The sequence below is a fragment of the Natator depressus genome, chromosome 14 (genome assembly GCF_965152275.1).
Source record: "Natator depressus isolate rNatDep1 chromosome 14, rNatDep2.hap1, whole genome shotgun sequence".
Classification (NCBI taxonomy): Eukaryota; Metazoa; Chordata; order Testudines; family Cheloniidae; genus Natator; species Natator depressus.
The window spans coordinates 22,384,244-22,408,867 of NC_134247.1; the positions used below are offsets into that span (position 1 = coordinate 22,384,244).

At 49.2% G+C, this 24,624-nt stretch overlaps 1 protein-coding gene across 1 annotated transcript; it reads right to left on the reverse strand.

Moving 5' to 3' along the window:
- Positions 1 to 1,617: 1,617 nt before the first annotated feature.
- LOC141998180 (TBC1 domain family member 24-like) lies at positions 1,618 to 22,874 on the reverse strand. Its single transcript, XM_074970839.1, has 7 exons — positions 22,693 to 22,874; positions 17,347 to 18,382; positions 15,279 to 15,437; positions 7,475 to 7,538; positions 6,282 to 6,377; positions 3,890 to 4,172; positions 1,618 to 3,140 (listed from the first exon to the last, which is right to left on the reverse strand). Exons 1-7 carry the CDS (start codon positions 22,829 to 22,831, stop codon positions 2,995 to 2,997), a joined length of 1,923 nt encoding a protein of 640 aa, XP_074826940.1. The 5' UTR covers positions 22,832 to 22,874; the 3' UTR covers positions 1,618 to 2,994.
- Between the last annotated feature and the right edge of the window lie 1,750 nt (positions 22,875 to 24,624).

Sequence of the window (24,624 nt, forward strand, 5' to 3'; positions counted from 1 at the left end):
AATAGCGCTGCCCTATCTCACAGAGTTGCAGTGTGGATAAATACATTAAAAGATTGTGAAGTGCTCAGATACTATAGTAATGGGGAAGGGGGCAGATAAGTACCTTAGGTAGATGAAAGAGCTCTTTATATCCCATTACCAAGCCCTTGAGCCACCCAGCCCGCACTGCTTTATGGTTTTTTTCCTTTCATTGTTTTGAATTTTACACAGCAAAAGAATAAAAGTGCAAAGAAGAAAGTAAAATAATAAATACATTTTAAAAGTGACAAAGACCACTCTGCAGATCATGGGAATTGAATGTAATAATCACCCTGATAATTTATTGTGATTTACAGCTGAAATCCGCAGATAGCTTGGGTATGTAGCACATACAGCATCACAAAGGTTGGCAGGCTTTGCTGTTGCATCAAAGACAGATAATGAGGCCTCAAGTCTCAAGTGTTTTAGGTACTTTGGATGTGACCCAGTTCCCCTTTACAATCAAATACCCTGAATCTTGATCCAGGCAATACACAAAGACATAGCAAAGATGGACAGCTAAGTAAGAAGAGTTTTGAGCTTGGGGGGGGGGTCAGGATTTCTATAGAGGCAGCAAACTCAGCCCCTGGGAAAGGATGGAGTCTGATGGGAAACCTGATGGGAGACAGGCTGGTCCGGCATGGGGCCTTGGAAAAAGGGAAACACTGGGAAAATCTTAGCAGAACTCAAATGTAAAAAAGCGTGTCTCAGCCAGAGGCAAGGCATGAAGTGATACCACTGATCTTTATGCCTCACTTTTATAACTGTCAGATCTCATGAGATGACAAAATAGGAAGCTTGTAGGAAAAAGGTGAGCCCCGTTGAAATATGCGATGGCATCCGCAAAAGGACCTGCTCAGAACATCTACACACATTGCTTTGTCTGAAACACTGAGGCTCTGAGTCTATTCTGTTCCTCACATTTAAAATCTGTCACGTTCAGTGGAGTTATACTAGCATAAAATTGATGAGAGGGAGTGGAGATTCAAGCCCCATCATATCTTTTATCTTACAAGATGCATTCCGAAGAATAGAGGTAATTGCTAATTATTCACATGGCTGCATAGCTGACTAGTGTGTGAGTTTGCTATTATTCCCTCTTCTTGTCTCATAGCATTTCTGGGACTGCTTCCCTTGGAGGTATTGATTACTTCTGCTCTGAATAGCTAGAGAAAATGAACACAAGAAAAATCAGACTGTAAATGGAAAAATGTATTTGGGCTTTGAATATGTTTTCCTTCTGCAAGCTAAATCGTTTACACATAGGTTCCAAAACCCATTGAGTGTATTTATCCTGCCTGTCAGCATGTATATGTTAATATTTCATCTTTCCTATTATCCTGATGTTGATAGCTATGGGATGTTAGATTAGACTGTTAGATGTAAAAAGAAAAAAGAAAAGGAGTACTTGTGGCACCTTAGAGACTAACCAGTTTATTTGAGCATGAGCTTTCGTGAGCTACAGCTCACTTCATCGGATGCATAGCTATGCTATGCTATGCATATGCATATGCTATGCATCCGATGAAGTGAGCTGTAGCTCACGAAAGCTCATGCTCAAATAAACTGGTTAGTCTCTAAGGTGCCACAAGTACTCCTTTTCTTTTTTCTTTTTACGAATACAGATTAACACGGCTGTTACTCTGAAAACTGTTAGATGTGTTAACTATTTAGATCCTTGCAACTACCATCCTAAGCCTTTTCTCTGAATACACATTTTCATGTGAGTATAAACATCCCAATGAGGGGGGTTTACAATAAGATATTATGCTGGCAATAAATGACATAACTGTGGATTTGCATATTTTTAGACTAATTTAGTGATGTGATTTACAGTCCTGGGGATTGAAGCCCTCTCTTTATCCACAAAGCAGGTGCAGTGGCAGGGCGCCTTCTTGGGCTGATCCATTGACATGTTGCAACTCTGATCCTGAAAGCCATACCTCGTGGAGTGAGAAAGTAATTCTGACCCTATGACAAACCTTTTACTGAAGTGTCATGATATTATGGAAAATGTTGAGGGGTCTGAAGCCTGTAGAGATGGTTGGCCAAAAATATTCCCTCTAGGGAATCTCCTGATCCCCAGAGTTCACCAACCCTTTTCATACCAAAGGCCCACTGTGATCTGCTGTTGTCCTGCATTATCTGTCCACTCAAGAAGCAGATCACCTGCCTGCATTCATGTGTAGTGCAAATGCACAACTACAAAGTTATACTTATTCAGGCTGGAGTAGAGCCTAGTGGGTATTTGAGGACACCTTCAGTTTATCCTGATGGGTTTCATTTTAAGAGATGGTACAGAAAATTAATGGACACAGGTCTGATGGTAACTATCTGGCAACTTCCATTGCTAACAATGGTAGCTGTACATGAGGGCTACTAGTATTGTGTTATATGAGGACTAACAGGTGTCACTTCTAATAGTGACTGTCAATCCTCAAAGATGATATAGGTTCCACTCATGGTAATAAAAACCTTTTTGGGCTTGGAACCAGGATGGAGGTCTTGTAAGTCCCAGCAAGATTCATAGCCCAGTGCTAGATACCATGAGGTCTGTGGTATTTCCACTTCAAAGTGAAGCCAAGAACACAGAGAGACAGGAAAACTGTCGAATCCAGCCTGCTCCCTCCTCAAAAATTAACTCAATTTTTTCAAACCTCAGAAAGTTTGGGGTTTGGTTTGATTTGTGTGTGAAGGTTCTGGACCTTTGTTATTAATGATTATTAAACATTTATAGTATGGCAGTTCCCATAATATAACTCTGCCCTGTGACAGAGAGGGAAGATATGGAGAATGGCTAACAGCAGTGAGGTTCAGAGCCGCAAGAGAAATCCATGTGCGGACTCCCTCCATTAGAGTCAGGCATCTGTGTGTCATCTGATCGCAACTGGCTCATCACCAGCCATGGTATCCTGTGTAGTGGAGAGGAATCTCTCATTCCTTAATATGGTACAGGGAGCGGCGATTTCACGGTGATTAGGCATTTTGAAAGCCCCAGACTTCCAGGAGCTGCACCTGGAAGTTCTCTTGACAGAGAGGAGGGTTGTCAAATGTCTCGCAGTGCTCTGTTCTCCCATAGTAGAGATCGGCATCAATGTACAGCGCTTGGCCTCCACCACCACCTGCAAAAGAAGGTCAGAAACTTTTGGGGACCTGCTGTCACCAGGTTAATGGGTGAATGGAGAGACTGGCCTGTCTGATAAGAACCCTAACCATGCCACTTATCAGAGATGATGCGTAACTTTTGATGGGGGGGGGGCACAATTTAAAGGTTCCGGGGGGGCACGTGAACACCCCATGCGTCACTTCTGGGCTGAGGAGCAGCAGCAGAACCAGGAGCACCAGGGCAGCGGCGAGCAAGGGCTTTGGGGAGGATCACATGGCAACTGGGCTCTGCGGGCAGAGGCCTGCTCCATGGGGCCAGCTGATGCTGGGCTTCTTCGGGGGAAAGGCAAAAGCACATCAGGGGTACAACTTGGAGCTGTGCCAGGGGCGCCTGGCTGTGCAGAGGTGGCCTGGCTCAGGGACCAGGGCAGAGAGAACTGCCGGGCAGCCAGCCAGCGCTCCCCGGCTCACACAGCGTGGAGAGCCAGAGGCCCAAGTGGTCCGAGCAGCTCCCACCAGCTTCTGATCCGCCGGCTCCTGGCAGGAGGCAGGCAATGGTTTTCAAACTGTGGGGCACTCTTTGCCACCCCAAGGGATAGTTTAGCATGTACTTTCCCGCTGTGCTCTCTGGAGCAAAGTGGTACAGCTCCATCCTATCCCTCTGAGGGCTGTGTGTAAATTACACAGTCTGTCTCACAGTGCTTTGGGGCAGGGGCATTGGACTCTCTTGCGAGTGTATGAGGGTGTGTAATGGTAGCATAGTTACCAATAACGATTCCTTCCCGAGTCCCGGACATGAACATGGAGGCTGTTTTTGAAGGCAGGAGGAAGTGTCTGATTGCCAGGTATGGGGAGAGGCGACCTTTAGCCCTCTGCAACACAGGCACAGTCAGATGGTTTGAACTGGCTAAGTGGCCATCGGGAGGAGGTGTGCTGAGGACAGGGGAGGCGGGGGAAGGAAGGCGCTGGCATGGGGAGCGCGGCACTGCTTTGGTCAGCTCTGGTTTCTTGATGAACACCCACTCGTATCTCTCCATTTCAGGGCGTACCTTTAAAACAAAAGCAACACATGGGTGGCATAGCCTTCCAAATCCTGCTACGGTTGATGTTCTGTGGGGTGGTTTGGTTGGCTGTTCATGTGGATATTAGAGGTAGGTCCATCCGTGGTGGCTGGTCATTAGGGCTTACTAGTGCTAAACTCCACCAATGTCACTACAGTGTAGGATGGTTGTGGTATCACTGGGGGGAATCTCCTGGTTGGGCTGGAAGGACTCCAGCTCCGTGTGGGAAGTGGGGCAGCTAACAATTCATGAATACTATATGGTTTTGTCTGATTGTTGTATGGGGGCTTACTGTCTGAATATGAGGTTAATTCAAGACAAGGCTAACTGCATATAGGCAGGAAAGTGTACTATGACTTCAGATAGCCACCCATTTGCCAGCACTGAAGGGATAATGCAAAAGCCATTCCCATTGATAGTCTTCCTCCAATACCCTGCTGAGCTCACCAGACCAGTTTGTCAAGGGGACAGGAATCCGAGTCTTGGAAATTAAGATAAAGGGCTTCTGGCTGGATTAAAAGACTCTCTCTAGGGAGGGGAGGCAGTTGCTGCTGAAAAGATGTTCTCACACACACAGACCCCCACTGGAAGGTTTGAAGAAGCAATGGTGGTGTTTGTTCTCTGGGGTCCCCTGCAAAGCTTCGTTCTGGGACTGGGAGGAAAATGGGGGCAGTGAGGGTGCTGGGAGAGGCCCAGGGAAGCAGTGGGTGACTCCCTCCAGAGGTGGTCCTGTCCCCCACCTTCCTCTGCCTGTGCTCAGCTCCTGCTCCCAGCTGGGGGCTCTGCTGTCTGGGCAGTCCTGTTACTCAGCTCTGGCTCTGCCTTAGGCTCCCAGCCGCTGGCTCCCCTGCCTGTTCCCAGGCTGCAGTGTCCCTGCGCAGACCCACATCTGAGTCTCCTCCCTGATCCCCTCTGCCCAGCCAGGGGAGGGAAAAGGGCCAGAGCCGCCAGCAAGGGCCTTCTGCTTGGCTCACTGGGCATCAGGTGTTCCTTCCCGTTCCCTACTGGGGGCGCCACTGTAAAGAGAGTCCTGCTACCTGGCTCCGGCTGGCTCTGGGCTCCTGGCAGCTCCGGCCCTTGCACTCCCTGGCTGTCAGATAGCCCCTTTCACTCCCAGCTACAGGGCGTCCTCCAGGGTGGGGGCTCAGACGCAGATCAGCGTGGGACCATGGTGGAAGCGCAGGTGCTGGAGCCACCCTGAGCCTTGGGTGGAGCTACGGCTGGGTAGTGGGGCCAGAGCCCCCAGCGGGAGCAGGAGGGAGTAGCGGACACCTGGCAGGCCAAATGAAAAGCTCTCACAGGCTGGTCTGAGCTTTAGGGTCCCCCACTGCTTCAGAGTCCTCTGTGGTTGCATGGTTTGCAGTGGCCTAGCACCACCACTGTGAAGAAGCTAGACTGTCCTCAGCTCCCATCACAGGGGGCTGGGCTCCAGGAAGATAGACATGCCTGCAGATCTTTTGTTCTTTGACAGTCCCTTTTTGCTCTTTATGTTTTATTCCTACTGTTAAGATTAACCCGACCTGTGCTCAAGAAGGCTGCTCTGGTGTAAGCAGGCTGTCTGGTAACTATATACCCCACTAAGCACAGCTCCCAAAGGGAAGAACTGCAGGCACTGAACCCAGGTAGACTGCTGGGGAAGCTTGATAGTCCAGGGCTAGTCTGAGACTGTGAGAATTCTGCCCCAGGAGAGATAAAGGCACGAGGGCTGACACCTGTGGGGATGCAAAGAGGGGTCAGAGGTGCTGCTAACCCTGTAACCATGACACAGTACTACTGAGGGTCTCCTGGTTTGGCGAGAGCCTGCTGCAGCTCCAGCAGGCTACACTGCACCTTACACTGCAGGGTTTATTGCACCGAGAAGCATGGACTAGAGGGATGGAATGGAGAAGATACTGAGCAAGATGGCTCTGACCTGACATAGGGATTTCTATGTTCCCCTGCATTCTCTTCTATCAGGACTGAGGAGCACTGGTGAATTGTCTCTAGTATCTGCCTGCTGTGCTATCTGAATTCTACAAGGGGTAACAAAAACCTCAACTAACCCTTAAAATATACAAACCATAAACAAGATACAGCAGGAAACAGAATCAGACTTACGCTGAAAACAAAGCATTCCCCTGTTCCAAAGAAGCTGGACCTTCCCCCACTCTTTTTTCTTTCATTCCAGTCAGAAGAGAGGAACGCACCGCACACCTTGAAGGGGAGAGTAAGAAGAACAGTTTGGAGCTCACGACTCAGTCCAGCAGGAAAAGCATTACGAAGAGTGAATCCTGAAAACGACAGGCTGGCAAGCAGGGGTGAGGGCGAGGGTGGCAAAAGTAGATTTACACACACATTCCTTTGAGTACCTTGTTGTGGGCCCCATGTGGGAATTTCGAGAGCAGCAGATCAGAGCTGAGGTTCCCTGTGTGGCTGTGAGGGCAGCATTTTCCCCAAAAGTGCAGTTCTACACAGAAAGGAAACTAAGGCTGTGTCTACACTGCACGCCTCACAACGGCACGGCTGTACCACTGCAGCCACGCTGTTGTAAGGTGTGCCGTGTGGCTGCTCTTTATCACCGGGAGAGCTCTCTCCCGGCAAGAAAATAAAACCACCCCTAACAAGGGGCAGTAACTTCGTTGATGGGAGTGCGGCTCCCGCCGACAAAGTGCTGTCCACACCGGCACTTTTCGTTACTAAAACTTTTGTCGTTCGGGGGACAACCCATGAGTGACAAAAGTTTTAGAGACGAAAGTGCCAGTGTAGACAGAGCCTAAGTAAAAATGGTCCCTTCTCACTCACCGGATCTGCCCCATATGTGGATCCACGGCCACTACTTTAGTTTTAGTGACTAATATAAATTTTAAATCTTATTAGCCCTGCAGGGCCAGCCCAGCTATAGGAGAGGGGGATGGAATCTCTTCCTCCTAGTACATCTTCAGTGGGGTGAGTTACAAAGTTCCAATCAGTACTGTTGGTGCAAACCCACAGAAGGCAATGGGACAGCCCAGTTATTCCAGTATAACTATCCTGATTCCCGAATAAGTATGAACACAAGAACAGCCATACTGGGTCAGACCAAGGCCCAGCTAGCCCAGCATCCTGTCTTCCGACAGTGGCCAATCGCAGGTGCCCCAGAGGGAATAAACTGAACAGGTAACCATAAAGTGATCCATTCCCTGTCGCCCATTCCAAGCCTCTGTTTACCAAAGCTGGTGCAGCATATGGCTGCCCTCCTATGCATTTCTCCCCAGACCAGTCAGAAACTGGGACACATTCACAGCACTCTTCGATGTTTGGGAAATACTTACTTCCCCTTGCATCGTTTTTATGAGCAGCACTGTTGGTTCGTAACCTTCACAGCATGAGTAAAACCTGCAGGTGACAACAAAGAAAGTGGATTGGTTTGAGTTTGAAACTGATGAGAGAGAGACCTGGTTTGGCAGCTTACCCTAGAGTTATTGGGTAGAGAGCCCAGCGGGTTGGCACATTCCTCGTTACTGGCCTTTGCAAAGTGGGATATAAATATATTAATACACCCAGCACGTGGCTGTGGTCTAACTTTTCTTCCTAAGTCCTTCTTTGCCTGACTCCATCAGGTATTAGAACATGATTGTGACAGGGTCACTCCTGGCCTCGCAAAAAACACTGCTGAGTCCCAGATCAGGTGCAAAAGACAAAAGGATTTTACCTGGCTGTCACTCCCTTCAGGCAGGGCCCCACCTGCAGCTGTCTTACCCAGCAACAACAGACTAGTCACTGGTAGCAAACCCAAGACAACAGCATTGCAACAGGCCTACCTGCCCGTCGGGGAGGCAGCAGTCTCTAGTCAATTCCTGGCTCCCAGCTCAGCTTCTCTCACAGGGTACAGCTGCATTTGAGCTGGGAAGTGACGCCCTGGGTAGGTACGTGGGCGGCTAGCCCAAGCTGCCACCCATACTGCTGTGGACACGCTGCTATTCTTAGGTGTGGGCACATCTGTGGGACCTGGGAACCACACTCACCGAGGGAGAGCTGGAGGTCTGCTCTCCCACCCAGAGAGCCCCCCAATGGGCTCTCCTCTTTTAGCCCCTCCCTTGCCACTGTAGTGGGACAGCGCTTCTTGACTACACAGCAGCTCGTTAACCCTTTCCAGGCCAGCGTGGGGTTTGTACACCGCATCGCAACGTGCTTTCCCATTGGTGGGCAATTCGCGGAATCACTGCTGTTGGCGGTACATGCAATTGCTCAGACAGGTTGATATTCATTAACTGGTTAATGAAACGGACAAGCAAGGCAGAGGCTGAGGCAACATCCCGTGCAGAGATTCAGGGACAGGCTGAACGACACCATTGCTGGTCCTGCACATTGCAGGCCTCAGACAAGCCAAGCCAATCCCCACGGCCTGTGTTGTCCCCTCCCTATTACTGCTTATTTTTATCTCCGTTTTACCACATTTCCTTCCAAACTGTCTCTTGACTTTTCTTTTCTCATGCTGCTCTCATCTTTTTCCTTGTTTTGGCTAGTTTATCCATGATCCATGTGTGCCTTTTTTAATCATTGCAAAGCATCTTGGCTCCTGAATATAATTAAATAAAGACCCATGTGGGGGGCGGAGGGGGGCTGTCTTCTGGCCTTCAGATTTGAGTCTGTGAAATTCCCTGTGGTTCCAAGTTTAAAGGGAAGAACAGACCCAGTTGTGATGGGAGCTGGTTGAGACCCACCTCGTGTCTTTGAGAAAGAGCAGTCAAAATGCAGCTATTTTCCGGACAGCAGCTGCTCAGAAGGGGTGTGACACTAGAGATGGCATCACTAGGGGCAGACAGTCCTACCTGTATCACTGAGGCTCAGGTTGGGAGAGAGGAGACACAAATGGCCAGATCCACAAAGATATTTAGGCACCTAATTCCCCTTGATTTCAGTGGGAGTTAGGCGCCTAAATACTTTCAAGGATCTGGGCCAGAGAGCTCACAAGTACAGGTTAACACGGTTACCGTAGCCATGAAACGAATGTCCCCAGGTCCACCACAGTGGAGTGGAAGGTGAGCGAGTGAGAGAGCTACAGCAGAATGGAGACGGTTAGCAAAGGCTGTAGCATCTCCTGGGTCACTTCATTCTGCCGTGCTGCCACATCAGAGAGAGAAGATGCCTCATTCCTGAGCCAGTAATGCCATCTGTATCTCTGCATGGTGATATAATTCAGATGATTACATCTCCTGCTGTAGGACATCAGCTGGGCCCGAGATGGGTTCAGGGGGAATTTCCCCCTCCTGCACTATCGACTAGGTGTGTCATAGGGTTTTTCACCTTCTTCTCAAGTATCAGCTGTTGGCCATTGCTGGAGGCAGGGTCTTGGATGAGATAGACCTGAGGTGATACAGGAAGTTATCTGTCCCCAGATGTCTAACTGCAGAGATTCCTGATCATTGGCACAGGATTAAACTGATCCCTGGGTTTTTCCGTTAGGGCAGATTGGCAGGACCATGGGGTTGGGGGAGTTCACCTTCTTCTAGAGCACTGAGCCAGAGTCCCTTGTTAGCTCCTTGCCACAGGGGTGTTAGGTATCAGTGGCCCTCTGCCATTCTGCATTTGTTGCTCCATCACGCATTTGGGCAGGTTCTACAGCAGACAGGGCTCCCTAGAGAGCCGCCATCTCCGTCACATTCACAGGGGCTCACAGAGATGGGGCTACAGACCCTGCAGGGGAGTGAAACAGTCCCTTGTCATTCCACTGTCTGGCCCCTTGATGTGGCAGCAAATTGGATGTGATGTGTCTAGCCCCTCCCCAAAGTGCTCTGGGTCCCAGCAGTTTGCTTACTTTCCCAGCAGCGTCAATTATGGTGGCTGTCAGCCCGCAGTTTCCTTGCCATTTGGTTTCCCTTCCCCAGTAACCGGATTTCCCTTCTGAGCCATGTCTGATGCCCTCTCCTCCCCCTCCCTTCCCTCCCACCCCCCGACTGCCTGTCCTGCTTACACTGTAGGAAAATAGGAGAGCATTTTCCTGCCTCCCTCTGCAGTGGGGTGGTCAGCAAGAGGGAGCTCGCTCTGTATGTGGAATTGCACCTTCCACCTCAAAGCATTTTATACCCATTCATTGTCACCCCCATTTCTCAGCTGGGGAAACAGCCACAGACCGGTTAAGGTCACAAATGGAATCGCATCAGCGCCAGAAACAGTCCTGGCTTTAGAAGCCCTCACCACACCATGTACCTGGAGGAGCAAGGGTTCCGGTTCAGGAGAGGAGAATAAGAGAGTCTCTTTGCCAGCTGAACTGGGAGGAGAGAGAGAGAGAAGTAGAGCAGCCAGAGGAGGAGGGGAGAGAGCAGCAAGGAAGGAGGGGGCTCCAGAATACTTATGTGAGCCTCTAGATCAGGAGCCATTTTTGTGCACTGCAAGATAAGGTAGCAAGGACCCCTGATTCTGGAATTGTTAGGCCCAGCACACATGACGGCACGTTAGTAGGGTGACCAGATGTCCCAATTTTATAGGGACAGTCCTGATTTTGGGGACTTTTTCTTATATAGGCATCTATTACCCCTCACCCCCATCCCGATTTTTCACACTTGCTGGTCTGGTCACCCTACACATTAGATCTGTAAGAGCTACTGATGACCAGGGCTGCATTGATGGATACAGACATTGAATTGATGTGTTCTTGCTCCTTCTGTACAGCGTGATTTCAGATGAGTTGCCCCTCCCCCTTTCTCCAAGGCCATGTCCCCATTGTAAGATGATCCTTCCTTGCATTTTTCCCATCACTTCCTCTCTGTGGATTGCAGCTTGTGTAATTCCCTGTCTGGGTTTTACAGGGGTTTCCATTGCTATCCTGGAGGTGCTGGTGATATATTGTGGGGGATCAGGTGCCCTAGTTTTACACCACTGGCATTTACAACCCAAGGGCTTTACTCATCCTCGACAGAACCCATGTGATTTATCTTGTAGGGAAGCACTTGGCCCAGGATCTCTTTGGTTAGGGGTTCAGAGAACCTGTTTCAAATACAGCAAGCCACAGCAACCTGTAAAAGATTGAGGAGAACAATAGCTGCTCTATTGTTACGTTAAACAGCCTGCCTGTGCAAACTCATAAAAGGGGAGTGGCAGAAGCAGTTCATCATTTAGCTCCAGCAACTTGTGTGTTGGTGTAGTAACTGAGGAAGTCGCCATATTATGGATATGCTAAAGCCATAAGTTTTGCTCAGCGAAGCGAGTAATTGTTCAGCTCAATCCAGACATAAAATCTTGCCACGCAACCTAACCTTGATTCCCAGGCTTAGAATGAAAAGACCGAACTGGGTGGTGTGGTTGCAGGGCAAGCTTTGTTTTAACCTGGATGTTTTTCTTAAATGTTATGAGCCTGAGATTCTGCAGTCCTTGTGCCCCTGGAGCCAGATTCTGCCCTGTGGTTTCTGAGCGGCTCCGGTCTGGAGGCTTTAGGCCCCCTTGGGACTTCCGGGATTCCAGCCCAGCCCCCCGTGTAAGTCAGAGCGGCTGCACTGCAGCACAGATTCTCCATAACAGGAAAGGACCCGCAGGCCTGCTGGTTCCTGCCATGTCCATGCTGCTGCTCAACAGCTCTGGCAAAGCGGGAAATGGCAGCATGTGAGCCCTACAGGTTCAAGCAGCACTGGATGTTCTGCCCACGCAGGTCCTGACTGATGGAGCCAAATGCGTTCCCTGATTGGCCCAGGTGCACTATTTAAGGCCTAGGGAAAACACCTGGAGGCCGTCTGTCTGTGGTGGATCTGTGGCTTGCTGCTGAAAACAGATTCTGTTATGTACTCCTGATACCTTGCCTGGTTCCTGCCCCTGCCCCTGTCGCTGTCCCTGATACCTGGCCTCACTCCTACTTCCCTGCTGCACTCCTGATGCCTCGCCCTGCCTCGATTCCACTAATGCTACTTCATCTGACTCGCTCAACTCTGACCTGATCCCAGAGCATGATGGATTGCTGCTTCTGGCCTTGACCCTCTAGACTGACCTTGGACCATGTTATCAAGTCCTCTCCAACCCAAGCTCTGGCCTTGACCTGCGCTCCCACAGCTGGGGTCCTGACACTGCATATACTTCCCTTCCATGCCCCCAGCATGCCCTCTGTGCTGGGATTAGCGAGGGTGGGTGGCAGAGGACCAATTATGTTAGCCCTGCACTGCTCCTGCATCCACTGAAGTCTTCCCCAGCCCCTTGCGTGTTATTTGCAGCCTGGGGACAGGCACCAGAGTGGGAGCCAGAACCAACCCATTGCCATCAATCAAGGGCTCATTTAGGAGCACAGTATCAGCTCCGTGTCTGTATGCTGATGCAGAGAGCCTCCCCTCCCTTTGGAGTTGGCTGCCTGATCTAAACACGAGAGGAGCAGCGAGCGCGATGTAGAACATGTTAATTCCATTTAAGCAGGGTTTTGGTGGAGAGCATAAAAATAGCACCTGCTGGAAGGGGAGGGGTATAAAATCAAGGCCTGACTCTGATTCTACAGCCATTCTTCTGGGGTGTAACCCCATTTGACTCAGTTACTCCTGGTTTACCCCACTGTAATCGAGATCAGAATAAAAGGCCGGACGCTGCTGAGATCAGTGGCCAAACTCTCCAATGCCAGAAGGCCACAGTCTGCTTTTTGTCTAAACTGTGAAACCTGCATAAATAATTTCACAAGCACCCCTCGCTACATGCAGTTAAGAAGAAGCATGACCTTTTTCTAGCAAACACTTAGGGGAAAGGAAAGAGAAGTACAAAGGAGCAATACGAGCCTTAAGATACTGGAGGAACCTTGTCAAGGTTGCTAAGTATACAATATATTCTACTTTAGCTGTCCTGTGTTGAGAAGTAAGCGTGGCCTGACTGTCTAAGATGAGACGAGGGTTGCTAATGAAAGTGGCATCTCAGTTTTAGCTGAAGCAAATGCTCCAACGTGAGTGTTTGCACATCTCATGTCATTATTCTTTGGTTTCTTTTATCCAAAGAAGTCTTTAAATGCCCTTTTATCCCACCACGTTCCCACCCCCCCAAAAAACAACAAAAAACAAAACCCAAGTCCAGAAGCCCAGCACTTGTGAGCCCTGGCTAGAATCGCAAATGTGGTGCGCATAGCTCAGGCACTCAGGACTTGGGTTCGATGGGGTCCTCAATCAGGGAGCCCCACCATCTGCTGCAAAACTGGCTCTGAGTGCTGTGATCTGGGAAGCAGCGGCAGGTATCCTGAGATGCCTACCCATACTGCAGTGTGCTGCAATTGACGCTGTGTAGATGCATGGGGGGGGGGTTTCAAAAGCATTCTGCACTGTCTTAACTCCAAGTCAAGGGAAGTACTGACCTCAGCAGAGTTAGGTCAGCACTGAATGCTTTGGAAAATTTCAAGCCATGGCTTCAAATGCAATACGGGGTGCACCGGTGCAAGCCCTAATGCAATGTGACCTCACACACGCAGTAGTTACATTGGTTTAGCTAAGTCAGTGTCAGCACTCCTGGGGCAACTCTTGTGTCTACACAAGCCCCAGAGTGGAGTAGAGGGGGAATCATACATAGGGTTAGATGGGACCATAAGGGTCAGCTAGTCTAAGATTATTCTAGGGAAGATGATTATTTTCGGAAGGGGGCAGTAACTGAAGATCTTTGGAGGAAGAGGGATTGGAAGATGGGGCGGGGGGGTGGAAAATCATGAGAAAGAAAGGAAGAAAGACTGGGTTAAATTAAGTCAACTTTGTTTGCAAGCGCTCAGCAATGGCAGGGTCAATTTAAGTCCTGGTGCCTGTCTAGCACGTGTAGTGCAGCTGCTGCTAACTAGCTGGACCCTTTGGCTATCTCAGTTTGGGCTTGGCTGCCCCAGTGTTTTACTTTCTCCTCTGCCCCCGAGAAGGCGCCTCTGGGAACCAGGAACACATAGGAGCTGCCTTTGATTGTGAAGCACTGTGGGGGCAGGAGCTGTGCCCTGTCTGTGAGCTGACATTCCAGCGCTGCTCCCTGCCATGCACTGAAGGCTGCCGCCTTTGCATCCTGTGCTGCAGGCTCCCTCTCTGGTTCTTAGGACACGCTGCATCTGCCCAGGCCAAGGGGCGGGAAAGCAAGTTCTGAGCCTGGCAGACAAATGTGAGCAGGAGCAAGAGGGGATGATCAATGCCTGGGCACCGGCTGTCGCTGGAGTGAGAGGAGGGGTTGGAAATCCTCATTCACAAGCCCATTACAATTGGCTCCACTGCACGTTGGATCGGGGCTGGGGAGCCCATTTAACGCTCAACTATTTGCTAATTTTCAAACTGGAGAGGTGACGGTGAAGTTCACCAATTGCCATTTGCTCTGTGCTGCTTCCATAAGTTGGATCAGAGCGCAGGAGCAATGTCTGACTGCCTGTCTGTCTGTCCAGGCATTTACACCCTGCTCGTCACTGTGGTCACTGCGTGTCTGGTCCTCTAACACTGCCAGCTAAGGAGGGCTCGGCAGAAGCCACAGCCACATGAAGCAAACAGCAGTTTCGTGTATGAGACTGTACTTCCTCTGCAGGAAGGGTGGAGGGGGCAGAACACAGACCGGGGATTGGTGTGCCCAGTACATGCTTGCTCAGGGGAGGAGGAGCAAGATAGGCTTTTTCCCAACGTTCATACTTAACAAGCTCCAAGGGCAAAGGGAGCTTTTATTCCTTATACATGGACTCACAGCTCTAGACACATCCCCTGTTAACATGCCTCAACCTTGACCTAGAGGGACCATCTCTAGAGAGAGAGAACTGAGTTCAGTCTTCATGGCCCATTCAGTCCTTGGCCTCTCCCCAGCAAGGATGAGAGTGATGGTGGTTTTGTGCTGTGGACACCTGTCCACAATGGATTGGACTGAGACCCAGCAAACTCATTGCACCTCAGGTAAAACAGCCATCAAATGGAATATGTGGGTTTAAAATTTAGAAAGGAGTGACTCTACAGAAACCTTTGTCAAGCTATCTATGCCATGGGCCTCAGGGAAGTTCATCCAACAGACCATCTGTCTTAGGAACCTGCTCAGATATTATTTCCTTTCCTTGGCTAAACATGTTGGGCCAGATCCTCCACTGATGTAAATCAGGGTAGTGCCATTGACGGTGACTGGGCTATGCCTATTTACATCACCTGAAGATCTGGTCCATTATCTCTAATTTTGCAGTTGTCCCTGTACCTTTGCAGGCTGTATCCGTTTTCTGAGGTGGAGAATAACAGGACAGGTGGGAATAAGGAGAATCGCTCGGGAATCCAGGACCACACGATGCGCATCTCCTGAGCAGTTACGATGGCGGAGCTGAAATTCAGCATGTCTACTGCCAGGTGGAACAGCTGCCTGTGGGAGGGAGGAAAGATTTCAGCGGCGCACAGCTACCTTCACTTTCAGTAGTTCAAGACTGGGGTGTGTCTAAAAAATGGCGAACACACACACTTATTAAGTAATAACCTAGTCCCCAGTGCTTCAGCTTTTCTTGTGTCTTTTAGATTGGAAACTCCCTGTTATTAATAAATTAATATTGCAATAGGTGCTGGGACCCCAATCTTGAGCCTCGTTGTGCTAGGTGCTACACAGGGGCAGGGGCCATCTCTTCATCTTTGTTTGTCCACCACCTAGCACAACGGGGTCCTGATCCTGACTGGAGCCCTTGCGTGCTGTTGCAATCTTAATGATTAACAGTAATCAGCCAAAATGCTCATTAATGTAGTAGCACATGATTATGCATGGGGATTGAGGGCAGCATTGGCAGACCTCTGTGGGGTCCCAAGCCAGGCAGAAGGGATGGCTAGGATGACCAGATGTCCCAATTTTATAGGGACAGTCCCGATATTTTGGGCTTTGTCTTATATCGGCGCCTATTAGCCCCTGCCCCGTCCTGATTTTTCTCACTTGCTATCTGGTCACCCTCGGGATGGCACTGGCAGGTTGGGTATAAGATGCATCAGCTGGTCTATGTGGGTCAGCAGCTGGAATAGCAGAGTGCTGCAGGTCAGGCTGAGAAGCCCTGGCAGAGCTGTGTGTGTGTTTGTCATAGCACAGTACTAGGCACCAATGTCCTTAGCCCTTCACTGATATTAGTACAGTGCACTCTGGTTAAATAGGAGACCCTTTCACAGGAAATGTACTTAATTGGGGACATCTCCCAGGCACGGGCATAGTTTGGGGAGGTAGGGAACAGAGGGGACATTGCCCCCCCAAAACTGCAAGCCTTGGGCAGGTGTGGAATTCCCCGCCCCTCACCTACTTGTGTCCCTGTTGGCCTGACTGAAGCTGCTCCCCCAAAAATAGAAGTCAAACTACACCTATGCTCCCAAGAAACTTATTTAAGTGCTATGATAGTTAATAATCATGACTGCTGCTTGATTGCAATGGTGGTTCTGTTTAACAGGGACACCATCCATTGATTTTGTGGTGCTTAGTTACTTTGTGAATTTCGGATTCATTGTGGTGCACTGTGTTTGTTTCCCCAAGAATCATTCTCAGTCTCTCCATAGCTAGGAAACATCGCAGGGTGTGTGACTTGCTTCACAACTGCCTGTTCCTGTCTGCTCCTTCCATGCCAACCACACCCACTGGGCTGCCCCTTGCAGCTGTCCCCGTCATAGAGTCATAGAATATCAGGGTTGGAAGGGACCTCAGGAGGTCATCTAGTCCAACCCCCTGCTCAAAGCAGGACCAATCCCCAATTTTTGGCCCAGATCCCTAAATGGCCCCCTCAAGGATTGAACTCACAACCCTGGGTTTAGCAGGCCAATGCTCAAGCTTAGTTCCTTTCCCCGTGCAGATGGCACTTCTTTCTGACTCCATGCTCCAACCCTCCATCATGGAGGGCTCTGCAAGTCCCCAAACACCAGCATTACTGTTAAAAATGTGGTTTCTGCTCATCAGATATTCTAGTTAACAAGGCCAGCCAATGTGTCTGTGTGTGTGTGTAGGCGGGGCCCAATTCAGCGATTTCTCCTTTATTTAATTTCTTTCCCTTATCAAAAAAGAAGGGAACCAGTGAGTAGTGCTGTTTTCGGAATGCCACTCATCCCTCATGCAGTTAGTTACTCCAGTGACAATTTGTCTCTGAGGCAGCTGCAGAGATTGCATTGGAGAGAGGAATTAATTTGGCCCAACTTGGATAATTTCTGTTCATTCCCATTCTCTGTCAAGCATCTGTAAGGCCATCTCTCCCCAGGTGGAGTTTGTAGTAGCAGTGGGGAACATCACGTGGCTACGCTGGTGAATTAATCAGTCCTACCTGCGCTGCACCACAGTTATGCCTTTCTCAGCCAGCGCTTTCCTGTTGGCCATCTGAAGAAGCCAGATTTCCTTGCGGGAGAACAGCCGAATACCAAAGGCTCTCTCCAGGAGCTTGTCAGCCGTCATGTGCTCCCTAATGTTCTGCACGAAAGCCTTCAGATCTCCCTTGACATTGGTCACTTCCAGTTCTCCGGAGGTCAGCGAGAGCCTGTGTTGCCTCAGCAAGGCCAAAGCGATCCGGTAGAGGACTTTCTGTCCCTCCAGCAGGTACACATCAAGTATGCGGATAGCGTAATCAAATGGAAGGTCACCAAATATCCACTCCAACCATTCAGAATAGACCTCAAAGACATTCTCAGAGGTGCTGGCTATTAATCTGTGGGCTGCTGGGCAGTGCTTGTTGGCCAGATCCCCAAAAGTCATACAGGAGGCCTGGTGAGCCAGGAAGGACTGGTCTATGTAGCTGGTATGGGAGTCATTACAAGCGAGAAGGCGAGAGACATTCCCAAAGCACTGAGCTTCATCTTCGCTGTAGTGCAGCAGCAGAGCCACCACAGCAGGGAGGATTGGGCTGTAGGTGATGTCGGGGAAGAGGTTGCCAAGGCAGATAAGTATTTTCTTTACGGCGGTTACACCTTCCATAGTCAGGCAGTAAGTGGGCATCCTGCACCCTCCAAGGAATTCAGGCAAGGGGTGGGAACTCACACTCTGCTTTCCAAACAGCCTGCTTGTGACATCCCTGTAAACCAGCGCGTCGGGGGTCACAAGCCGGCACGGGATGTGCTGGATGATCTGCTGGTAAGCCTGAGCTCTTAGCACATGGTTGGTAGCCCAATGGCCTTCTCTTGCCAGCTTTTTAAGCTCTTTGCTGGTTTGGGTGAGACTCTGACTGTGAGCGCTTGGCTGCTGATCCAACTCGGGCATCTTATCCCAATCCACAAACTGTCCATAGCCCACGCAAGAGGATGCATCGATGTCCCAAGTCTCAGCCTCAGAGATGATCAGCACTGGGACTTGAGGAGAACCAACTGGCCCTATAGAGCAAAGACAAGGCAGGTGAGGTAATATCTGTTATTAGACCAACTTCTATTGGTGAAAGAGACAAGCTTTCACGCTTACACAGAGCTCTTCCATAGAATAGACACTTTATTCAACATGATTCACCACCATCTGCCAGAGTGCTTAATTCTGTCTGACAGCTGCAGCTAAGGCCTGAGTTAACCTATTTGTGTTTAAATAGCAAGAACATGTCTCTGCCCAAAACAGGAAGTTCTTGTATTGGCTTTGGAGAACTAGAGCAGTTCTCATCATCTTCACCTTTTCACAGGTGCTCGTTTACTGAACCTTCTGAACCAATATAATTGATTCAGATCCCACTGAAATAACGGCCCCCCCCGAATAAACCTGATATAAAGAGAACCTGTACCTGGTGCTGGGGGTATCTGGTGCCTTTTTAGCAGCATGCCAGGTGTCTTCTACCTAGATGTACCTGGCACCTTTAGCAGCATGGCAGGTACATTAAAAACTTAATTTAAAAAAAGTTAATATTTTAAGTCTCAAACTCTGACTTTGAGGCAATTAATAATTTGTGCCACTCAGGGGTAAATCAAACTTGGTGCGTATATGGGATGGACTGGCTGGGCCATCGAACAGGACAATATGCTACAAGTTCAGATCACAGTGGATATACCTCATGCCTGTTGCAGATTCTGTATCACTCAGAGACACTAACAGCTTCCTCTCCAGTCCCCTCTCCCAACTCGCCTCTTCACGTGTCTGGTGAATGGCTGTATTTTTATCTGGTGGGGAATACTAAAGAATTGTGCCCTGTCAGGCAAAAATGCAGTACCAGACAGTTCAGGATGCTGTGAGCTTCTCAAGCAGACTGGACCAGTCCATCCCCTGTTTATGTTACCAGAGATGGATTGAATTAAGGCTATGCAGCTTCTGGATCCAAATCGCAATGCTGCTGACGTAAAGCCAGGCAAAAGCAGAGGAGTGCAAACAATAGGCTCTACAGCTTGCTCAAACCAGGCAATTGACCCCTTGAGAGTTAGGGGCCTGGCTCCTGGTCCCCAAAGAGAGTCTGTTGTTGGATAATGCTTGAGTAAGTGTGGAGGAAATGTTAGTCCTCCTCCTTCTCACCCGACACTCTCCTTCCTGCCTTCTTAGCCAGGGAAGATCCTGAACACAGCAGGACTTGCTCAGTTCCACAGAGTAGTGGAGAAGGGCATTCTGGGAGTGAGCATATAGCTTTGCTCGGGAGATGGGGTGGCAGAGAGGACCCTACCTATCCACCATCTATTCCCCCCAGAACAGTGGGAGCAGGGCATTGGCAACCGGAGCCACTGCAATCCTGAGACCATCGTGGCAGCTGCTGAAATCACTGTGGTGTCGCTCATGGTTTGGGAGAGGATTCTTGGCTTCCCTTCCCAGCTCGGGGGTCTGTGTAATCAGGCTCTGAGCTGGGGGCGGGATTTGCCACCAAAGGTGCATGCTTTGGTCCGTGTACCCCATCGGATCTCTGGAAAGAGCCTGCTCTGGAGCAGCAGCAGCATTGCACCGCAATCAAATACAATACACAGTGGGTGCCTCCTCCCAGGGACCTTTTAAGCAGCCAAGAGGCAGGTTACTGGACCACATTGATTCCACGACAATGGCAGCTCAACCACATGCTCTACAGTTTTCATTCAGCTTGTTATTCTTTATTGTTGACTGAGTGTTGTCACTGAGCCTGGCACCATGCAGGGTCATGTACGCCCCCCCACCAGCATCAATGGAGCAGAGTGAAACCCACCAAAAACCTGCTGGGGGGCCAAACTCTATGGCCTGCTTCCTCTCCCCCTAAATCCCACAGAAGCCCATGAAAAGTGTCCTGCCTTGTAGGCACCCTGACACCCGACTACAAATCCCTGAATTATTGGCACCTAGAAGTCACTGTGTCCTACTCTGAGACTGGAAACTCCTGCCAATCTGCCCTCTGCTTCCCGGCACTTCAGGAGAGAACATGCGGGGACAGGGGGTGCTGGAAAAGGAGTCCTTCTCTGCCCCTATTCAGGTGTGTCGTTATTTGGTTCACTGTTTACTGCTTATACACAGCATTTTGTAAACACGGTGTCTGTTCATGAGTCTTTTTTCTTTTACACCGGAGCCAGCCTGAACTTCAATTTGAACAGATCACCAAGATCTTGGCGAAAACTCCTAATGTTAGAAAGGAAGCCCCTCGTTTCCTCCCTCCCTGCTACAGGTCTCAAATCCACATGAGTCTGGCTTTGCACTGGATCTGTGCATTAGCCAAAAGAGGGGAAAAGCCACCTGTAGGCAGGGAACTCTCTCTGGATCACTCATCTGAGGAGATCCCCATGTGTTCTTAATTTCAGCAAATTTATACAGTGTCTATCTGTTTATCCTAACCCTGAGACTGGCCAAAAATGAGCACGTCAGAGAAGAACCTTGTGAAACATTTCCCCTAGAGCTGTAAAGAGAGCTCAACTATGATGGGATGCTAATGCACTCCAGGTGGATGAGTTTCGCTAGAAATTTATTAATTGCAAGGATAGTTGATTAGCAGAACACATTAATTCTCTACTTACAATGGCTGGGCCCAGCCTTGGCAGGGAAGAGTCTTTGGTATGGAATATACTGCATTCACTAAGTGTGTTCTGGATGTGCTGCTTTCAGACTGTGTATGTGTACAGCAAGTGTACAAGACTACAGACTCCCACTCCAGTCCAGATTGTACTTGCTGTAGGTATTACTGCTGTAATGATCAATCTCCCATATAAACAGCCACTCGGACTGAATAGGGTGTGTGTGGATGAAAGAAAGACAGTGGGTTCATAAGTTCAGTGTGGGAGAAACACCTATTCTGAAGCAGAGACTTTAAAAATGGAAAAGTCTGATTTTAAAAACTCGCTCCAGAGGAAATTCTGCCCCGGCCAATCCACCCAAAGAATTAGCTGGCTTTCTGCCCTTGTGAGTAGTCAGCAATTTCCTTATTAATCTTACACATGTAGCTTGTGAATAATATACCAAGCCAACGGCAGCATTTGCATTTCATAATGCACAAAAATGGTGACACTTGGTACAAATATATGCATGCAGGGGGAACAGCTGTCCCCAAATATCAAGTCTCCCAGTGCATTCTGGGCTGGGGGTGGGTTTTTCCCCACCATATATAATCCCATATATAGGGATTATATGCATGACTGCTTTGCTCTCATATTGCAGAATATAGCAAATTTAGGTATAATCCTACTCAAAAGCAGGCACTGGTTGTTTGTGTGGATGCTAGATTTTCTAATGTTTACCTTTCAAGACATCTACAGTAGCACAAGCCAATATGTAACCAGCATATGTAGAATAATGGCTCCCAGTGAAAATGGGACCCAATCTATGATATAATCTGAGTTCGCTGTCCTTCCAACAGAGACAGTATAACTGAAGGCTGGCGGTAATTTTAGGAGCAGGATATATTCAGCTCACAAGGTTTATTTTGATCCAATATATCTATATTCAAGGACAAACTAATGCTGGGAAGCTCCAGAGGGAGTTTCATGAGACCAGACCCTTCTGGATCACCAGTACTTCCCAGTGCTCAGCTAGTCACAGGAAAATAGATGAATATTTCAGCCCTAGTCACTGGCCAGAAACCCTGATGTGCAGTGACAAGAGGAAATGGAAATGTTGGGACCACTAACCAGGCTTCAGTGGGTATAGCATGGGCAGCTGTAGTGCAAGCTTCCCTGTCCTATTGTACCCAGTCGTTCCTGGCAGTATGCCCCATCCCAGACCTGGGGCAAAGGAGAGTTCAGTCTCCGTGGTCTGCTCCGTGGGGACAATGAGAGCAGATTGTGATAGGCTGTTGTGTTGATTTTGATTAGACAGAGGCCCACCAACTCATTTCACACACGTCACTGAGCAACTGTCAGATGATAGCCAGATTTCTGTCTGTCAGTATAGATCCAAGCCAGAGACCTAGAGGTGCAGAGCCCCGTCTCCCATTTACAGTCCCTTGAGCCATCCACTCCCTTGGTTCTCATTTGGGTCAGACTAGTTCACCCATACCTGCTATAAAATATCTCTGCTTGATTTTAGCCTGTTAGCAATGAAGCACGTCCTTCAAAGCACCAGCGTGTCTCTATAAAGCCAGCATCGCAGTGAAACATAGCAGAAACATGGCAGAGCACTAGAGGGGGGTTAGCCGGGCCCAACAGACCTCGCACATAATGCAGCACTCGCATGGTTAAAAGAGATCAAATGCATCCTTTTTGTACCAGTTCTCTACCAGCTGCTGTACTTGTCTGTCTAGAAGGACATGGCTCCCTCTCAGGAGTGGCCTTACCTTGTGTGGCTTCCATATCACCTCCCCCTGAGCTCACCAGGGCCAAGTAGGACCTGCTCCTCTTTCCCAGCTGATCCAAAAGGAAATCTTCTGCAGCACCCCTTGGGGAGCCAGACAGGCCCAGCCCAACCTGTAACATCTCTCTGGGATTATGTGTGAAATTATAACTCACCTAGCAAGCAGCTTCTGCTGGGCTTGGCTCCCACGCTGAATTTATTGCACCTGAGTCCTCCTAGGGTTAGCGACCCCCACCCGCCCCGAACACTTATTTGATGTAAACAATACAAGGGGTGGAGCTGTTAAAAAGTTCCACCAGCCCCTTCCTAGCCCAGACCTCGTGTCTAGTGACAGGATGGGATGTAAATAAGCAACAGGGAAAGATAATGATCGAAACAGCAGCAGGATCATTAAACCCAATCATTTTCCCCCAAGGGTAAACTTTATTTTCTTGTTCTTCAATTTATTCCTTACTTCAGTGTCACCAGAAAATTAGAGCCGTGTGCAAAACAGAGAGGCGGGGGTGGCGATTGCTCAATGTGTGTCCTCTAGTGACTATCTGTCCTTGACCTGATGAAACATAAACACAAAAAAATAATTTCCAGCCACTTCCTGCTGGACTGTTTGGTTCTTGTTGAAGACCGAAATAGAATCATGTGTACAACAAATGTCACGTGGCTCACCGGCGGGCTCCAGGATGCAAAAAGGAAAAACAAAATTATAGTCACTTACAGATGTGCCGCTTTGTTGAGCTGAGGGAGGAGCTTTTGATCAATAGGACCCATGCTGAAATGCAATTCTGGCTTGAATAACATGAAAGCAACGCTTTGTCAGTAAGTGCACCGGGGCCATTGAGGCCTTGCCTAGACAAGGACATTAGGTGTTATTTAAAATCATGTCAGCTAACCTCATTTGAAACACCACATGGAACATAGTGTAAATGCAGCTGAACACCTTTAAGCCATATTAGCTGGGTGGGGTTTACCTTGGATTCAGTTTTGCCCTAGCTGGGGCAAGGCCTCGGAGAAGAACTGCCACAGCATTTCCCTCAGGGCCAAATGCTCTGTTGCCCTGCACCTTATAAAGTCATTTACACCTGTGTAAGATGCTACCATTCTCATTGCACCCTTGTGGAGCACCCACTTTGTACTGGTGTGAACGAGCACACGTGGTGCAGGGCAGTGGAGAATTGATCCTTTATCTTCATGTCAAGAGAATACTCTCACCGCTCCAGGGAACACCAGTATCAGTAAAAGGGGTTCACCCACTTCTGCTGTTGGGCTCTGTTCCTGTACATTGGCTTGGCCTTGGGCTAAGGATTCTGGTACCAGAGTAATATCTGATATCTCCTCTGCTCTCCTGAGTGTACATAGCCCCTGAAGAGGGCGGATCTGATGACCTTGTAGGTCTTTTCCATCTCAGTTCTATACAGTGTAATCCTTATGCTCAATTCTATCCCCTGGAGCAAGGAGGGAATTATTCCTTCCCTGGGGTTGTCCTGGAGCAGCACAACAATGCCTGCCCTTTACTGTGTCCTGTGTCTTAAGGCACAATTGTGCTACCCTGACTCATGCCAAGTAATCACTTACCACATGCACAGATCCCATTATTTCAATGGGCTGAAGGTATTTGCAGAGTAAGGGCTTGGCTACACTTACATTTTACAGTGCTCAAACTTGCTGGCTCAGGGGTGTGAAAAATCACCTCTGCCCCCGAGCGCAGCAAGTCTGAGCGCTTTAAAGCGCTAGTGTAAACAGGCTCCAAGCGCTCAGAGCTAATCCCCTCGTGGAGGTGGATTACCAGGAGCGCTGGGAGAGCTGTCTCCCAGCGCTCGCGAGCGACCACACTTGCACTTCAAAGCGCTGCCGTGGGAGCGTTCCCACGACAGCGCTTTGAAGTTTCCAGTGTAGCCATGTTACTGCCCAGCTTGAGAAA